The following is a 19,657-nucleotide window of genomic DNA, read 5'->3' on the forward strand; positions in this document are numbered from 1 at the left end:
TTCGTAATTTACGAAACCTTTTCTTCGTATAACACAGTAAATTGCTATTTTGTTCTATGTACGCTGAAAATACTTCATAAGGTTAAAAGCGTAAACACTGTTTATAAAAAAATTTGTTGTAATTAAACAAGGAAGTTCTTGACAGTGGGTGTGCTATGCCGAACAGATTGATAGCAACACATCATAATCACATCCACATTGTCACCGATGGTACAGTTTTCTGATGATTGGATTGTAATACAAGAGGACCCAATTAATCACCTGAATGTTGGAGTACTGCCCACCTACTAGTACACAAAGAGCGAAGAAAACTCTCATTAGGCAAATCACGTCAGGCCACTCTCTTCGAAGCACAAGTGAATACTTAAACGATCCTTCAAGATGTGTGAATTTTAGTACAAAGAACACATTTATTCATTTACGTTCATATGACAAAATTGAGGGGATAAAGAACATAACTATGTAAAATTTGTACCTGGGTTCAAAACTTGAATAAATAATGTACAATGCGTACTTAACAGATCCAGGTTTTTGGTGCACGTCACTTAAGATAAACCATTTGTGGGCAAATGAGAAATACTACATCTATGCCTGGCGTGCTCCGCTCGTTCGTCAAGCACCAACATCCTTGTTTCAATCAAAATACACACCGCCGAGTAAAACACGCAGTTCAATCACTTCGACTAAAAATTTGGGTCCTAAAGAAGGGATCCTCTCAATCAAATTACACACTCCAGAGCAGAACAGAAGCTTCAACTAAGATCGTGAATTCTAAAAAGGCATGCTTCTGTTACTTCAAGAACATGCATCCGAACAACGCCATACACTACCAGCTACCTGTCCATCCAAGTGAAGTCCCCGAGCTCCGGAAACTCCGGCGCGGCGTCGCACACCGCGCAGAAGACCTTCGGGGCCCTGCCGCGCACTCGCAAGGCCTCGTCGATGCTCGCCTTCTGCCGCAGGCACGCGTTCCTGTTGTGGGGGATCTCCCTGTCGGGCACGTTGGGGAGCAGCCTTCGCAGCAGGACGATGCGTCGCAGCGCCGCCAGGCCGCAGCCGCGCAGCCCCGCCGCCAGGTCCCTGAAGTGCCAGGGGGTGTCGCCGTGCGTGGCGCACAGGAGGCGCAGCTCCATGAGGGTGGCGGCGTGCGCCCTGGCCAGGGACAGCGCGGTGGAGCTCGGCCGCAGCGACACCCACAGCCACTGCAGGCCGCGGTGGTGCGGCGGCAGCGGCGGCGACACCACGGCCACGGGGTCGTCGCTCCAGTCCAGCGAGAGCTTCCGCAGCCGCGGCATGCGCTGCAGCGACGTGAAGTGGTGCTTCGCCACGTTCTCCACGGTCAGCTCCTCCAGCTGCAGCGGCAGGGCCGGCGGCGTCCCGTCCGTGTGGCACACGTGCAGGTGCAGGTAGCGCAGGGACGGCATCTCGCTCACGGCCTGCTGGTGCTCCGTCAGCGCCTCCAGCACGTACAGCCACTCCACCGTCGGGGCCACGCGCTTCAGCAGCGACACGCTCCAGCTGGGCTGCTTGCAGCAGTTGACGCCGTTCAGCCGCTTCACCTGCAACGCGAGCACGCGCACTCAAAGACTGTCAACACTGAAAATTGCATGGTCGGACACATGGCCAAATTGTGGCGCGACAAAAAGTCACGCCGAAAATTGGCGTGACAGGAAATTCACGCCGTAAAACGGCATGACGTGTGCGTCACCCTGTCACCTGGCATGAATGCACCATGTGTGCAAGAATGCGTTTTATGAGAAAAGTCATGCCAAAAACCGGCATGACAGGAAATTCACGCCAAAACTCGGCGTGAATTCCGAGAGTCACGCCGATTTTTGGCATGACTTTTTTGTCATGCCGTTTTTCTGCGTGACATTTAATTCACGCTCCTGCAGCGGCACGAAGTCACGCTGGTAGATTTTCAGTGAAGGTTTCGACGGCAAAACCAGCTCCCGGCATCCACTGTTAAGTTCAGCGCGGGGAAGAACTGAACACCTTGAGTAAGTATTTCATGATAAAAATAAAAGCGAGGGGTGAATCACTAGTGTACTCATGTGTACACAAAAGCCCGTACTCTGTACTCACGAATTTTAAAAGAGTGCAAAAAACCAAACTTATTTTCCTTGTAAGACGCCAAAGAGGCGTAAAAACGTCAGCAATAAGCTCCATTCAAGAGCGTAATCAAGTGTCCTCACCTGTACTCATGTGTACACCAAAACGCTGAGTGATTCACCCCAACAGCTCCACAGAACTGCTTCTACATCGAAGTGTTTGGGCTTTACCTTGTCTAATCCTGCAGATTGCATGATGTCGTCCAGTTGCGAAGAATGTTGGACTTGATCGGTCGCTTCCGAGACGTCAAGACACTCGTCAGGCGCGTAAACCTGAAATCAGTCAGCGACTTAAAAAGGATGCACTGAAAGGCAATTCGTTCGCTACAATCTGAAGTGTTTACTCAGTACGCATCTACGGATGCATACTTGCAAGTGAACACCTATGGGTCTTCTGTATACTGATCCATACTTGGATGAGTACACACCTAAAGGTGGATCTCCAATGAACACGGCGGCCGTCCGTCCGGCGTTTGTCCAACGTCCGCCCAACTCTATTTCCCTACCTAGAGTACACTGGGGTCTCATCAGAATGACGCGCGATGATCATAGATCCTGCCAATGAGTTTTAAGTCACAAGAGAGCGATATTTCGTATTTATTTTGTAGCACAGAGGTACGACGGACGTCGGACGGACGGACGTTCTGTTCATTGGAGATCCACCTTTAAGCGTTTGCACCTGTAGGTGTGTACTCAGCAAAGTACGCATCTGTAGTGTCGAGCCGCATTTTCGAAGTCAAGGACAATTCCACGATTTCCCGGACAATTTTTCATGGATTTCGCGGCCCTCTACGACAACCTTTACAAAAAAAAGTTCGCTGTTTACACTGGTAGAACTCAAGCGTAGTTTTACGCCTTTTTTCAAGCGTAGTAGAACTACGCTCGGCTTCAAGCATAGTTCTCCATTTTGCCCCTCTCCCGCCTATCTAAATGCATGGGAGAACTTCTTCTCTACGCTTGACGTCAAGCGTAAAGTCTTCAAGCGTAGTTGTATGCTTGAATCAAGCATACAACTACGCTTCAGTTTTACCGGTGTAGGGGCACGCAAGGAAAGGCACGGGCGCGCTTCGCAAGGCACTGGTTGTCAGTGGAATCCCACTAGACGGACAGCGGACGGAATACGCGCGGACTTCGGCGACAAATTTTCGAGGAAACTTCCCGTGTGGAAAGTTAAATTCCCGACCATTTCAAGGCGTTTTAGCGGTGCTCCAATTTCCAGGACAATTCCAGGCTTTTCAGTGCTCGTCGCCCTGCGTGTACTTGCAGGTGCGCAGTCGTAAATGCAAGTGTGTACTTCGTAAACGGTTAGGTTTGTGGCGAGTTACGAATGGAAATCCTACCGCAGCGTAGTTGTGCCCTGGCAGAGTGATGACGACGTTGCTTCCGCCGACCTGTTGGTCGACATGCTGGTCGACATGTTGGTCGACACGTTGGTCGACATGTTGGTCCACATGTTGGTCGACATGTTGGTCGACTTGTTGGTCGACTTGTTGGTCGACATGTTGGTCCACATGTTGGTCCACATGTTGGTCCACATGTTGGTCCATATGTTGGTCGACTTGTTGGTCGACATGTTGGTCCTCATGTTCGTCGACATCGTTCGTCTCCTGCTTCAGTCCGCTAGGCATTTCGTCAGCTGCTTCCCAATCTCCATTAGGAGACAGTATCTGCACAGAAGTGAAGGCGATGAAAATCGCACTAGTATACCAAGGGTTTAAAAACCACGCTCCGACACTGGTATTTCTATCGTGATAAAGTTCATGCAATAAACAGCGATTTAAAAAGGCTTATGTGATTCCTTTAAAATTAGCACAGTGGCAGCAATAAAAAATTATATCGTGTTATAAATGCAATCACGTCGCACAACAGTCGCAAAAATTTCCATGCGTGACATCTTACCATGATGTCGTCTGTGTCTGCCGCCGACACTGTGGTGGCGTTGTCCGCGAAAGCCTCCTCGTCACGTTCCTGCTCCTGCTTCAGTTGGTCGTGGATGACGACGCTGTCGACAAGCGGGCCCTCTTCACGAGGCAGCGACGTCACCGCTGTCACAGCCAGCTGTGGCACCTCCTGTGGAGTCGAGAGACATTGGAAGATAAGCTACTCTGGGCAAGATTAAGACATTCAGATATCCATTGACTGCGCCAATCAATTGAATTTTCACTGAACGTTAACCTCCGACCAAAAACGTTTATACAAAAATCTTAAGTTAGTTCCAACATGGTAAATTGGATGCCTGTACGGGCACACAATAAATGTCACTGGGCTAATCTTTGACCCATGAAATGATGCAATTTGAAGCACACACTGAGAAAACCTTACAAACTATTTCCGGCCTTGGAAAGCAAAGCAGTTCCTTAGAACAAAGGGTAATTCCATGTCAACTCAACCCAGAGATGGAATCAATGTCTCCGATTTTGATGAAATTTTGCACATAGGTCACAAAAAGTGTCTATAACACTCCCCTAAAATGGTTTTGGAAAATTTTCATTTTTGCATTTTTGGCGTTATTTTTGGTTTTTTGACCATTTTGGTGTAGTGTTTTGCGGAAACAAGCCTATCTTCCGCAATTTTTGAGCTAGAGCAAAAATTTTTTTTTCAAAATGCTCAGAATGAAACGAGGAATCCAAAACTGTTATCAGTTTTTGGATTTGAATTTTTTCAATTTTTTTTGTTAAATGTTCAAATTTTGAACGCTAAAATTTTTTGTGATTACCAATTTTGAAAAACTTGAAAACAGAGTATTTTGTGCCTTATAATGTGCCTAAAAAGTGTGCAAAATTTGGTGGGGGTGCTTTCGCCTCGTTTGGACAAGAATTGACAGAGTGTGGAGAGATGCGCTTCAGTAACTTGCACAAACTTCGTAAATACGCTGTTCCAGGACGGTTTGGCTGTCCCCCGCACTCAACTTGACCTCCCCAACTTGAAGTACCCCCCCCCCTCCCTTCTCCCCTGGGTTCGTCGCGGGCGACAATTCGCATTCAAAGGCGTCAGAGCGCGACACCGTCGGCTGTGACGTCACCATGGGACCTCTAGACTTGAAAGCGTCAAAAAACGCAAAGAGCCTAAAACTGGGTTAAGTGAAAGGCATTTTCACAATACTGGTGACTTAGATATTTGTACTGGAGAGTGATTTTAAAGTGACAAAGCGAAATAAGAAAGTGAAAATTGTGTTGGGGCTAGTCGCCACGGACCTCTGGAGTAGTTCCAATAGTGCCCACCACGAGCAGATAGAGCGCGCTGAGCTTTGCCTTCGAATGCGAATCGCCACACTGTAAAAAATTAGTTCGTAAATTTACAAACAATTTATGGGTAATTTCGTTGCACAAATTATCTGTAAATTTACAACGTTTTTTTGTTTCTTGACGGTTTATGAATTATTCTTCACGCAGTAGTTTGTAAAATCACAAACTTTTTACACGCACCAAATTACGTGGACTGCTTTTGTTCTACCTTGTCACGCTGATTAAATAGAGATTAAGTAATTTCAGCGTTTTTGTTTTGTTTTATGAAACATCTTGTAAAATGATGACGGCATCACCATATTTCGTAATTTTACAAGCGATTTGTGCAACAGAATTACCCAAGCATTTGTTGTAATTTTAGGAAACTTTTCATATTTTTTTGACATTGCTGTAGTATTATAGTCACGTTTAAGATGTATTTCGTTCCAACCATTTCATAAGGCGGTGTTCACAAACAAATTTCATAAAATTAAGAAGATTTCCGTGATGAGTAATTCATAAAACGGCCTCTACGAATTCTGTTGCACAAATCGCTTGTAAAATTACGAAATATGGTGATGCCGTCATCATTTTACAAGATGTTTCATAAAACAAAACAAAAACGCTGAAACTACTTAATCTGTATATAATCAGCGTGAAAGGTAGAACAAAAGCAGTCCACGTAATTTTGAGCGTGTAAAAGTTTGTGATTTTACAAACTAATGTGTGAAGAATAATTCATAAAACGTCCATGAAAAAAAAAACGTTGTAAATTTACGTATAATTTGTGCAACGAAATACCCATAAATTGGTTGTAAATTTCGAACTAATTTTTTACAGTGTGGCGATTCGCATTCGAAGGCAAAGCTCAGCGCGCCCTATCTGCTCGACGGAGCTATTGGGAACACTCCAGAGGTCCGTGGCGACACCCAACACAATTTTCACTTTCTTATTTCGCTTTGTCACTTTAAAATCACTCTCCAGTACAAATATCTAAGTCACCAGTATTGTGAAAATGCCTTTCACTTAACCCAGTTTTAGGCTCTTTGCGTTTTTTGACGCTTTCAAGTCTAGAGGTCCCATGGTGACGTCACAGCCGACGGTGTCGCGCCCTGACGCCTTCGAATGCGAATTGTAGCCCGCGACGAACCCAGGGAGAAGGGAGGGGGGGGGGTACTTCAAGTTGGGGAGGTCAAGTTGAGTGCGGGGGACAGCCAAACCGTCCTGGAACAGCGTATTTACGAAGTTTGTGCAAGTTACTGAAGCGCATCACTCCACACTCTGTCAATTCTTGTCCAAACGAGGCGAAAGACCCCCACCAAATTTTGCACACTTTTTAGGCACATTATAAGGCACAAAATACTCTGTTTTCAAGTTTTTCAAAATTGGTAATCACAAAAAATTTTAGCGTTCAAAATTTGAACATTTAACAAAAAAAATTGAAAAAGTTCAAATCCAAAAACTGATAACAGTTTTGGATTCCTCGTTTCATTCTGAGCATTTTGAAAAAAAAATTTTTGCTCTAGCTCAAAAATTGCGGAAGATAGGCTTGTTTCCGCAAAACACTACACCAAAATGGTCAAAAAACCAAAAATAACGCCAAAAATGCAAAAATGAAAATTTTCCAAAACCATTTTAGGGGAGTGTTATAGACACTTTTTGTGACCTCTGTGCAAAATTTCATCAAAATCGGAGACATTGATTCCATCTCTGGGTTGAGTTGACATGGAATGACCCCAAAGTATTTTGAGCATACATAAGGTTGCAAAGAAAATACTTTGTAATTTACGAACTATTTAACGTATGTATGCTCAAAATACTTCGTAAGGTTTTAAGGGTGCATCTCGATGGGTCCTATGAACAAAGACCGTTATGCTTTGCATCGTTTCAACTCGGTACTTAAAATTCATCTGCACAAAAACCCTGTAACGTCTCGTACAAAATCGTTAAAAGTAACACATAGTCTTCACGACAAAAACGGTTCCTGGTTATCACAGTTAGTCGATAGTAGAGACGTGGACGATCTCTGGGGAGGTTCTTGAAAAACCAACAACAGTTTCCATGTGCAGGAAAGTACTCCTCGCAGTGGCGATAAGTAGAGACATACAAACACCCCTTTGACAAAAAATTTCCCACACAGATTTTAATATTAGACCGCAAAAACTAGTCGAGGGATGGGTCCAAATCAAAAATATCAGGTGTACTTTACTTGTCCTTTGACACTCTCATTGTTCGTTTGAGCATTGTGTCACATTCGTTTTGGATGTGAATCGGACAAAAATTAGCTTGTTCACATTCAAACGCATGTGACACAATGCTCAAACCAGGGCTGGGAAATACCTAGGTAAAAAGTACCTAGGTACTGTACCTAGGTACTTTTTTGGTACCTGTAACTGTACCTAGGTACTCAAGTCACAATTGTAACTGTACCTGTACCTAGGTACATTTTGGGCAGTAACTTTACCTAGAACTGCAGGTACTTTTACAGGTACTTTTGGACGCGAATGTCGGGAAAGACGGGTAATGAGATGCGCTCAAAACAGTGCGGGGATAAAGAAAGACACTCAGAGAACTGACTGTTTTCGGGGAATAAACAGATATTCGGCCCCCTCCCCTTTTTATGTGCCTCCTCCGGGCTCCATGTGGCAGGTCTGGTCACCGCACGCACTGCCAAGGTGAACGCAGAGGACTTGCACCATGAAACAATGGACACATCTCAGCAGGGATCATAGGGTTTGTCCCTAAAATGCGTTACCGGAACCATCCCATTATAGGAGCGAGGTCAAGGATGGTCCCTGGAGCCGCCGGCGATGCGGCGTGACGAATCGGGGTTGTAAACAGCACACACGTTGGCATGGAAAGGGTCATTGACGCAAGAAAGTTTAAAGGGACGAAAAAGTCGCGCGAGGTTTGTTTTGGTTGCGTTACTGGGCGGATGTGTTGAAATATCAAAATAACTGAAAGTACCTGAAAAGTACCTAGGTATTTTGCCAAAGTACCTGTAACTGTACCTAGGTACTGTGCTCGATCAAGTACCTGTAACTGTACCTAGGTACTTTTTTGATCCAGTATCTGTATCTGTACCTAGGTAAAAATATAAAGTATCTGTCCCAGCCCTGGCTCAAACGAACGTGACATTCTGTCACGTGCGTTTCAACGCGATGTCACGCTCCTGGAATGGGAGTGTTTGTCCGTAGTGCTGTTACCTCTGCGGCCCGACGTGCCTCCGGAGGGCTAGCTGCTGCAGTCCGGCGTAGGAGCGTTTCTTCATCGAACTTCCGCAGAGCTTGCCGCACGCGCCCCATGCTGGCGGCCTGCGCTCGCAGCGCGGTGATGTCCTGCCCCGCTTCGGCTGCCTCAGCCCAGGTCCTGTCGGCCAACAAATCCATGGGTCAGTTGGTGTTAAAGGGGGCTCATTACATGTTAAAAGCACTTTGCAGAAAATTTCTTTTTGATGGAGAAGGATTTAGATTTTATAGGTTCTGCATTAAAACCTGTTTATATAATTGAGTAAGCTTCATTTTGGTATAAAGTAAAGTGACTTTGGACATTTTTGGAAAATTTAGTATAAACGTTAAAAAATTTTGGTTCTCGTAAGATTTTGTTTGCATGCTTGCTCAGATCTGTGGAGAAACAATCAGAGAGACTCATCCCTAGTAGTGTCATAGAATTGACTAGAATGGGCTCCTTATCTGCAAAATTAAAAAAAAGCAAAAAAAATTTTTTTTTAACTATTTTTGAAACAAATTTTTGAACAAAAAATTGTTTTTTATTTTTTTCTTGAAAACTATTGCAGATAAGAAGCCCATTCTAGACAAATCTCTGACACTACTAGGGATGAGTCTCCTCTATTTTTCCCCCACAGATCTGAGCAAGTATGCGAACAAAATCTTACAAGAACGAGAATTTTAAACGGTTCTTCTACATTTCCAAAAAGGATCTAAAGTCACTTTACTTTGTACCAAAATGAAGCTTACTGAATTATCTAAACAGGTTTTGATACAGAAACCATAAAATCTTGATCCTTCTACATCAAAAAAATATTTTTGCAAAGTGCTTTTAACATGTATGAGCCCCCTTAAGAGGATGGTCTGGAGATTATCTTACTTCTTGGAGCCCACCGTGAAAATTCGTAAGAAATGCACTCTGGAAACCTTACAAACTATTTGGGACCTCACTAGGAAAAGTAACTTGTTATAACACAGTATTTTGAGCAAACAAAAGCATACAAAGAAAGTTCTTCGAAATGAACGAACTGATTTGAACGTAACTCAACAAAGTAGACACTGAAAACTCACAGGTAAGAAATTAAGCCACCCTAGGGGTCAGAAAGAAAAACTCATCTTCGTGTGTGAGAATCAAAATTTCCCCCTCCTTAGGGGTGAGAATCGAGATACTCACCTCATTAGAGGTCAAAATTTGTTCAGAATTTTGATTCTCACCACAAGACGGTGAGAAATATTTCTCGTAAAATTTTGGTCGCGATCCTCACCCTTCAGTTTTCAGTGGATATACGCTACATGTGTCCGAGGGTTTTCAACGTGTTGGAAGACAAAAAAATTTCACATTTGATGATGCGTGCCATCCTCTGACGCAAGTCTAAGAACTTTCTTTTTTTCTACTTTGAGCATATCTTTAAAAAACCATCTTTACAATACTGTTTTAACGTAAAAGGTTTGTCTTGCTTTACATCTCTCACTTTATTGATTAATCTTCAAAACAGATTGCGGCACCTCATTTCAAAATATCCCGTAGATTTCAAATGGCTATGGCATATACATGGCATGGCATATATATAATGAAACAAAATTGTTTCCGGGACAATTAAACGAAACGTTAACTACGCAGGTTCCAGTTCAGCTGAAGTGGCTATGCATACATACGTCATCATCAGCACGGTCTCCAGCGCACGCTGCAGTTCTGCCACCACGGAGTTGTGCTCAGCGCGGAGTCCCCGGGCCGCCTCGCGCACTGCGCGCTGCATGCTCCAATAATTGTGCTCTTCCAGGCACAGCTGACCGCCGGGCGGCGCGTCACAAGTGGGACACCAATAGCTGTATTGAAGCAAATCTACGATAAAATTCGCTGCTACACTACAGTGGAGGAGGTATCACCCCAACCGAAAATTTAAGAACTAGTTGATGAATACGAAAAGCAGGCATGCGAAATACTTTGTAGAGCCACGAGCAAAAAATGTACAAAGGACAGTTCAAAGAAAACAGTGGCATATTATTTACGTACTTCAGTGGCTCTGCTGGTACGACAAGGACAACTTTGTCACTTTCGGGGGCCGCTCGTTTCTGAAACGAAGAGATAATGAATTTGAGAACAGAAATGAGCAAAGCCTCCTCGATCGCGTTCTTGCTCCTGCTTCAGTGCCACCTCGTGTACCATACGTACATACCGTGCTATGTGCGTAGCGTTGTGAACACACTAAATGGTATGTACAATTTTGAACGAGACATCACAATTTTTCGTGCACACGAACTTTTCGTACAATTTTTGTACGAAAAACTGCACGAAATTCCCCATTAGTCCAAAATTTCGTACAAATTTGTACGAAAAGTTCGTGTGTACAAAAAACTGTGATGTCCCGTACAAAATTTGTACAAAAACATTTAGTGTGAAGCTCAGTGTTCGTCGGAGATCAAACAAAATAACTTACCATGTAGACGGGGTTCGGTACCGTGGTCCGGGTCCTGTCTGGTTCCGGAGAAGCGACCGTCTCCTGAAAATTGAGACGCACTTCGCATTAGTGTTAGTAATACGGTCTCGCTAAATACGTCCTCCAGGCTTGGAACTAGCGGTCCTAGTGCGACGTAATTTGCGGACGCTCCACTTACAAAATCTGTACACACTGCGCTGTAAAAATTTGTTGTCGCTCTATGACAAAATCGTGGATGACGTTTTCATCACTCACAAATGATGAAAATGACATGTCAAAGTAATGACATTTTCATCCAAGCTCCTATACCTATTGCATGGGCATAACAACGATGTCATCAAACGTTTTGATGACATTCTTGTAAGAAAAATTGCATTTTAATTTGTCATCACGAGAAAACCCAAATTTTCACTACACGGCAGATTCATCTCCTGAGATTCCCACTAATATGTGAGTCAATTTCCAGGAGATGGGTCTTTACGGTGTGGTGCGACATCACTGAACTCCAAAATGCTGAGAGAGGGACTTTAGCCTCCAGGGAGTCTGCCACTTCTTGCACTCAGGGTGCGCCTCGCGCCTACACTCACTCACACTCACTTAGATTTCGCCTAAAAATCGCTAGTCTGAAGGCAATCTGTGAGACAAACGCCCGTAACTTGGCAAATAGCATGGCTGCACTGTCAGAAATTTCCGAGAAAAAAAATGGAAGAATCATGGAGTTCTTCCGAAACTTCTGCATGGAGCTCTCCATAAAGGCAAACTCTGGGCTTTCTCCGAAAAGTTTCGGAATTTCGAACAAAAAAGCACGCTTCACTATCCGGAAATCACAAAAAAAAAGGTTTGCAACCAGTTAAAAAATGAGGAAAAGGTGAACCCCTCTTTGCTTAGCTCAGTTTTTATATTATTAAGGGAAACCTTCAGGATATAAGTCAATTGAGCTCGAAGGAGATTGTCTCTTCTTTGGCCATTTCAGACTAAAGAATGCTTCGGCCCTCTTTAACATATCTAGGAAAAGACATACATTTTACCTCCCATCAGGACCCAAGTAATGCTCCGAAGAACATTTGTTCAAGCCCTGAGAAAATCTCTCCGAAAAAAGATGGAAAACGAATGGAGTCTCCATGAACGTAATTATAGAGTTTTTCTCCATAAAATTTCGGAGCTAATTTCTAACAGTGAGTGAGACCGCTCACCGCCCTCAGTTTCGGCTAATTCGTTGCCGTACTCACCTTGGCCGGTGAGGGGCGGCTCCTGGATGAGCCGAATTTGGAGAAGGAGCCGCGAGCGCAAGCCGAGGCTGCCCGTCTGCGGCCGCGCGTCGGGGACCCTCGGTGCACGTCGATGGTGGGATCCTCGCTGAACTTGACGAACACAGTGCGGCGGCGTTTGGCGTCCACGCCAGAGTGACCCTCGTCGGATGATGAGCAGTGGCCAGCCCCTGCAGCAGAGTCGTTGATGTCGATGTCACTCGCACCCCCTATCTACAACCGCTTTCTCGATGCACGGCTGGGGACAACCGCTTAGCTGCACCTTGCTTCCGGATAACCGCGCACCATCAGCCACCCTGCCGACAACCGCTTCTGGCAGGCGGCTCCCGACAACCGCTCATCTCCCGGCCGGCCGGGCGCTGGTTAGGTTATGTGGCCGCCAGTTATCCGTTCATAGTGGCCGTCACAGTGCCCGTACAAACCAATCCATTGACTCTGAATGTAGTGTAGCAATGTCTTTAGTAGTATGGTTAGTTAGTTTGGCTCAAAGAATTACATGCAGCATTTGCGAAGCGTCGATTCATCTCCCGTATTTAAGGGGCGTGAGCGGTTGTCGGGAGCCGCCTGCCAGATAAGCGGTTGTCGGCAGGGTGGCTGATGGTGCGCGGTTATCCGCAAGCATGGTGCAGCTGAGCGGTTGTCCCCAGCCGTGCATCGAGGAAGCGGTTGTAGATAGGGTGTAGGAACGTGACAACAAGTTGAAACGAATGTGTCGAAATGTCACGTTCCATTGAGCATTGCGTCACACTCGTTTGAATGTGGTGAACGAGCCACAAATTAGGTTCTTCACGTTCCAACGAATGTGGAACGGTGTTCGAAGAAACGCGACGTTTTGTTCCATTCGTTTCAACGCGACGTCACGTTCCTAAAATGAGAGCCGAGAAACCCAGAGGAGTACAACTTAAAACTATCCACAGTAAAAACTCTACGAAGAACCGCTTTGTAATACGAAGAAAATCTACAAAGAAATGCTTCGTATTACGAAGCAAAATCCTTCGCAATAACGAAGCATTTCTTCATAATACGAAGCAATTCTAACGCCTTCATTTTCTTTGTATGTAGTTATGAAGCAAATGCTTCGTAGGCTTTTAAGAGTGTCCTTCTGGCAGAATTCGATATTTCCACGATGGCAAATGCATCTCCGATAACGAAATTCGGTACGTCGGGGCTTATCCTTGCCTTACCGCCATTCAAGTAGGTTCCCTCCATCCCGCGGCCAGCGTAGCGTAGTCCGTCACACCACTAGCGTCCAGTCGAAGCGCCGTGAAGGAACAGGATGATCTGAAAAGGATACACTAGTAAGGCGCTGGAAGCACATCCAACACATTGAGCAAGCACTGAAACCCGGGAATTCGATAACACTTCGGAACCCCTTAAGGTACGCAACACCTATGATTCAGACCGAATGACGGGCTTCACTGGTAGCCAACGAATTCAACGTCACATTCGATGGAATGTGAATTTTGTCACGTTCATTAGAAAACGATGTCACATTCGTTTGAACGTGGATCAACATTCAAACGACTGTGACATCCTATTCAAAGGAACGTGACAAACTTCATATTGAAACGAATGTGACGTCACATTCGTTGGCTACCAGTGATTCTCTGCACTCTTAAAAGCCTACGAAGAATTTGCTTCATAACTACGAAGAAAATGAAGGCGTTGTAGAATTGCTTCGTATTATGAACAAATACTTTGTGTTGCGAAGGATTTTGCTACATAATACGAAGCATTTCTTCGTAGATTTTACAATGCCTTCATTTTCTTCGTATTGCGAAGCGATTCTTCGTAGAGTTTTTACTGTGTGTACAACCGACCACGTGCTTCGGAGAAGAGCGAGCCCAGAGCTTCATTGGAGTACCCTAATCCGCCGAATGCTAGAGCGGAAGTCAGGAGATGAAGCGAACACCTGGAGGTCCTGGAGAGTGTTCAGGCCCTGTGTGTATCGGGCTCTGTACCGGCTTGAGTAAAAGTTAAAAAACACGACGGGCTGTTTTGAAAAATCCGTGGACCGGAAGTTACGTCCTGTAACGACATCACGTGCGCACAGGCTGGTCTCTTGCACATTAAGACTTGCACTCTTTCTTTGACTTCCGGTCCAGGGATACGTTAAAATAGATCACTACACGGCGCTCAGAGGGGTCGTCCATAAATTGAGTTGAGCGGTGTTACGCTGGCCCGCCCCGCGTGAACCGCAGGGTGCCGCTGAAAAGATACCCCGACGCCAAACAGAGCGTAACGTGACTAACGGACGTCTCCCCACTGCCAATTCAAGTGTGAGACAGTCTCACACTTGTAGGTGTGGGACATTTTGTCTCACGCTTACACGTGTGAGCCACGTTTGTTAAACGATTGGCAGTGCAAAGTATCTTAACCCTGTAACGGCCAATGTGACCATATGGTTACAACTCGTGTTTTCGTCGGCAACGGTGTCAGGGCGGGCTAAGAGTAAGAGTTGAATAAAACACGTACTTGAATTTGGACATGAAATAGCCGGTACCGGGACGGCCAATGTGACCGTATGGTCACAGCCGATTAAAACTGCTTTCTTGAGCAATGCAATACAAGTTTTGACTTCAAAAGTGTTCCTAGGGCTTCTTGTTCTGCTCTACCATTCTCCCAACATATATTTTTACCGTATCGAAAGGCATCCGCTACAATGCAATGCAAAGTTTTTTAATAGACCGCACCGTAACCATATGGTTACAACTCCAACTTCGTTATAAGTTAGCCGATTGTGGAATGGAGGGCATTTTTCTTTGTCGAGGGCCTCGATAAGAAGAAACGCACCCCTAAACAGTAGTTTTAGTCGGCGAAATCTATGACTATTTCGCTGCTCCATCGATCCCTCGTCAAAACGATTAACCGGAAGTAAGGTCGGCCCATCAGAAGCCGTCTGCACATTAAATGCTATGCACGATTTTGTACGATCACAGTTTCTTGCGCGCACGAAATTTTCGTGCAATTTTCGTCCAAAAAAACTGCACATTTTTCGCCATTTTGGTACCAAATTGTACAAAATGTTGTACAAATTTGAACGAAAAGTTCCTGTGCACCACAACTGTGATGTCTCGTACAAAATTTGTACACAGACATTTAGTGTGTGGACTACACTCCAAATCCAGGGTGTCTAGAAACTATACGCCCTAGGCGTATGCCACAGAAATGGAACTGCCTTAAGGCGCCTTGATTCTACACGCCAAAGGCGTATACCCCATTGAGCACCTTTTGCAGATAGAAGTTAGCATGTGAGCACCATTGGTCGAAGGAAAGGTGCGTGCATTGTACACACCCTGGATCATAGGCACTGAGCTCAACAGGACTCAAGGTGCGTAGAATGTAAACACCCTTTAAGGGGGCTCATACATGTTAAAAGCACTTTTTAAAAAAAAAATTTGATGTAGACGGATTAAGATTTTACAATTTCTGTGTTAAAATCCTTTTAGATAATTGAGTAAGCTTCATTTTGGCTTAAAGGAAAGTGACTTTGGACATTTTTTGGAGATTTAGTCGAAACATTTAAAATTTTGCTTCTCGTAAGATTTTGTTCGCATACTTGCTCAGATCTGTGGGGAAAAAATCAGGGAGACTCATCCCCAGTAGTGTCATAGAATTGACTAGAATGGGCTTTATATCTGCAATAGTTTTCAAGAAAAAAAATAAAAACAATTTTTTTAACAATTTTTTAAACAAATTTTTCAACAAAAAATTGTTTTTATTTTTTTTCTTGAAAACTATTGCAGATATAAAGCCCATTCTAGTCAATTCTATGACACTACTGGGGATGAGTCTCCCTGATTTTTTCCCCACAGATCTGAGCAAGTATGCGAACAAAATCTTAAGAGAAGCAAAATTTTAAACGTTTCGACTAAATCTCCAAAAAATGTCCAAAGTCACTTTCCCTTAAGCCAAAATGAAGCTTACTCAATTATCTAAAAGGATTTTAACACAGAAATTGTAAAATCTTAATCCGTCTACATCAAATTTTTTTTTAAAAAAAGTGCTTTTAACATGTATGAGCCCCCTTAAGGCCTCGGTAGGCATGGCCTCGGCCAAGGGCGGTGTTTGCATTCAACGCACCTAGAGTCCTGTTGAGCTCAGTGCCTATGATCCAGGGTGTGTACAATGCACGCACCTTTCCTTCGACCAATGGTGTTCACATGCTAACTTCTATCTGCAAAAGGTGCTCAATGGGGTATACGCCTTTGGCGTGTAGAATCAAGGCGCCTTAAGGCAGTTCCATTTCTGTGGCATACGCCTAAGGCGTATAGTTTCTAGACCCCCTGGATTTGGAGTGTAGGTGCGCACACGATTACTAGCGTGGGGCACGACTCGGCTCTCGGCAACGCTCCTACTCTCTCGCACGCGCGCTCAGCTGGCGGCGCGGCGGTGCAATTTGACGCCTCAGAATGCGCTAGCCCGGCTTGCCCCAGGGCGATGCGGGAGGTGACAGATATGAGAAGTGCGCCTTCAGGACCATCCGATCCGGACAGAGGGGAGAGGAGAGGGCCTCACCGCGCCGGAAGGAGAAAGGGGAGGTGTTCAGGTTGAGACAAGTTACAGCTCATTTGAAAAAGGCGGAGGTTACTTTTCAGTTGCTTTTGACTCACAAGAGACAGTTATCACCACTGCCACTTCGTGTCAACCCTACCTTGCCTCTGAATAGCAATGAGCTGTGCCAGCCGGTGCAGATTCTAGTCGTCTCCGGTCCGCAACCTTTAGCTTTCTGCTGTCCAGCAAATGACAAACTCGACAAAAGGACAAAATCGAGAGAACTGGCCCAGTGGGCCAGAAGAGAGGTGGCCAAAACTCTAGACGCGTTTGGAGCCGCAGAGTCGCTAACAGGACTCAAACCAAATGTGTCACCTTTCACTGGTATTTTAAGTGTAAAAACGAACTCACTTCAGAAGCAATAACATTTTTATTGCATTATTAGCGCCATGAAAAAGTTATACCTAAGTGCGTTAAATATTGTATTGAATTAGCGTATTTATCACTTTCCTTGCGTAGTTATCAATTTATCACACAATCACCGCATTATCCTCCTTATCGCAGCTATGAAACTTATCATATTAGAAATATCAGTGTATCAATGGAGTTCTCGTTCGGAGAGCAATCCATTGATGGGGTCGCACGTTCGGTTCCAGTCCTGATTAACGACTCATGGAACTCAAAACGAGTCTAGAATTTCCGCCGGTGTTCTGGCCCACTATGCACCCCGATGGTCTGCAAAGATACGACCCGGAGCCGCATGAAATGGTGGCAACGTGCAAGAGTTTACCCCTCAGGTCGATTTGGGATCCACTGTTACACTCTGATTGGCACAAAGTTTTTGTTTACTAGCGTATTGACGATAGTGCGCATTAACAAGCGTATTAACATTATTCTTTCTTTTAGATACATTGTTGTCAATTTCGTCTTGAGCGAGGGGGAAAGCACTCGCGTAATAGTCGGGTCACTCTGTCCGTAATATTACGCGTAATAGTGTGCGTAACTTAATAGTAGCGTAATAGCCGAAATTCTCCAAATTTGATCTAATTTAGGGTTTCTTTTCTCTGTTTTCAGCTTAATCCCTTAAATTTTGAGGCGTAATAGACGTTATAGTCGGGTCGCAGGTCTTAAGAGTGATTTCCCCCTCATCTTGAGCAGTCCGTGAAGCTTCCATTCAATTAATGCACAAAAACGTCATTCAACATAGATGAAATGTAGATTGAGGGAAGAGAGCGTATTGGTGCGGTGGTTCTTACCTGTATTGAGTCAGCCGGTACCCCTCGACCCGACGCAGCCCGAACACAAACTTCTCTCACGGAGCCGCGACGCGAAACGCACGGCTGATTCACCAGCAGGACGCGCGAGTGTCAACAAGGGTCGACCGACGCGCGAGCCAACGAGCGAGAGAGCGGGACTCGAGGCTCTGGGACGCAGCAGCACCCTTCGAGGACGGCCGCCAAGGACGCACTGCCTTGCGGTGTGTAGTGTAGTGTAGAGCTGTGGCGGTGTCGGGTCGCGTTGCCGCTGGCTCGAGGGAGGCCGGGGGTGGGGAAGTCTCGGCGCGGAGGCGAGCGCGCGCGGGAGTTACATTCAACCATCATTTCCGATTGGATGCAATCAGTGCGCACGGCGAGGGCGCGAAAAATCGGTAGTCTCGTGCACGCATGATTCGGAGAACGCAATGATTCGTGTTCAGACCAAAATATGAATCAAGGTATCCAAAAGATCTCGTGCCTAATTGCGCGCCCAGTAAGAACTATACGAAGAACCGCTTTATGATACGAAGAAAATGAAGGCATTGTAAAATCTACGAAGAAATGCGAAACGCTTCGTATTACGAAGCAAATTGTCCTGTATTACGAAGCAAAATCCTTCGTAATACGAAGCAATTTTACAATGCCTTCATTTTCTTTGTAGTTACGAATGCTTCGTAGGCTTTTCAGAGAGTGCAAGTAAGAGAGAGTGGGGGTACTTCCGGACTCTTTGTTTTTCACTGGTGTTATGTGAAGACAGCTCAAAACCTAAAGATAATCAGTTGCACATGATAGTTCCAAATCGCTAACGGAGGAGGGCAAGCCGTTTGGCTGCAGCCGCTTCACGAAATTTTAATACTATCAAAAAGGCAAAAGCTACATCTCTACACTACAAACCTAACTGTCTACTAAGTACACACTTAACCACAATTTTCACGTTTCCATCTTTGCATGACCTGCATAGTTTCTACTACTTTAATCACTGCGTTTTAATGCTCCAAATAACTATTCTTTCCGTCGCTGCCTGGTGGGTCTGACTACACCTCCAATTCAGCGTCGAACTGCAGCAGCACGACGATGTAGGTGCAGCAGCACCCCAACACCTGCATAACAAGTGAGAGAAGGATGAAGTCATGACACTATGGCGTCGATAAAAGACTGACAGGGGTATGCGACGTCTGTAAAGCCATTCGGAGATTCTTGTGGATAAACCTGTTACGTTTAGGTGCACAGAATGAACGTTAATAAATTTACCAACTTTTCCCGTTTCATGGCAGTAGCTACGCACATTTACGAATGCTTGCAAGTCTTCACTTTAAAACGCACACTTGGCAAGTACGACACGACACGCTTTCGATAACATACTACATGGCATTAGACAAGTATTTATGCACTATATTTGCGAATAAGTTCATCTGAAACTAATAATCGGCCTCCTGCTTAAAGGATATTCAAAATAAAATTACATTCACTTGACGGCCCTTCGTATGAATTTTTCTTTGAGTTAGGAATATATTCTGTGTCAAAATGTATCGTAGAATATCAAACAGCTACAGAGCAGGGACCGTACCACTTTGATCGTTGTTTTGTCGAGGTAGAACATGCCGCACACATCAAAGCGCCTGTGCTGACGCCTCATAGA

At 45.0% G+C, this 19,657-nt stretch overlaps 2 protein-coding genes across 28 annotated transcripts in view; one reads left to right on the plus strand and one right to left on the minus strand.

The window, feature by feature from the left end:
- LOC117654295 (gastrula zinc finger protein XlCGF49.1-like) overlaps nucleotides 1–19,657 on the plus strand; it is a 346,548-nt gene that overhangs the window by 229,724 nt on the left and 97,167 nt on the right. The window lies entirely within an intron of this gene.
- LOC117654246 lies at nucleotides 107–18,270 on the minus strand. 12 transcript variants are annotated; one of them, XM_034400586.1, is made up of 11 exons: nucleotides 18,019–18,270; nucleotides 13,453–13,549; nucleotides 12,230–12,438; nucleotides 11,001–11,063; nucleotides 10,577–10,635; nucleotides 10,219–10,389; nucleotides 8,542–8,704; nucleotides 4,011–4,181; nucleotides 3,452–3,778; nucleotides 2,283–2,384; nucleotides 107–1,559 (listed from the first exon to the last, which is right to left on the minus strand). In XM_034400586.1, the coding sequence occupies exons 2-11, from the start codon at nucleotides 13,475–13,477 to the stop codon at nucleotides 834–836; spliced, it is 2,016 nt and encodes a 671-aa protein (XP_034256477.1). In that variant the 5' UTR covers nucleotides 13,478–13,549; nucleotides 18,019–18,270; the 3' UTR covers nucleotides 107–833. The 12 variants fall into 12 exon arrangements, with proteins under 12 accessions (XP_034256477.1, XP_034256476.1, XP_034256479.1 ...); XM_034400585.1 differs by lacking the exon at nucleotides 18,019–18,270 and adding an exon at nucleotides 15,062–15,185; XM_034400588.1 differs by lacking the exon at nucleotides 18,019–18,270 and adding an exon at nucleotides 14,908–15,031.

This window comes from Thrips palmi, unplaced genomic scaffold (assembly GCF_012932325.1).
Source record: "Thrips palmi isolate BJ-2018 unplaced genomic scaffold, TpBJ-2018v1 HiC_scaffold_10, whole genome shotgun sequence".
Lineage (NCBI taxonomy): Eukaryota > Metazoa > Arthropoda > Insecta > Thysanoptera > Thripidae > Thrips > Thrips palmi.

What these genes read in the sequence shown, in the direction of transcription:
- LOC117654246 (XM_034400586.1), bottom strand. Translation starts at nt 13,477, where the DNA reads ATGGAGGGAACCTACTTGAATGGCG. An exon ending in GGGAACCTACTTGAATGGCG is followed by an intron (nt 12,439 to 13,452) that starts GTAAGGCAAGGA and finishes ACTCTGCTGCAG; the next exon opens with GGGCTGGCCACTGCTCATCA. An exon ending in CAGACACAGACGACATCATG is followed by an intron (nt 3,779 to 4,010) that starts GTAAGATGTCAC and finishes ACTTCTGTGCAG; the next exon opens with ATACTGTCTCCTAATGGAGA.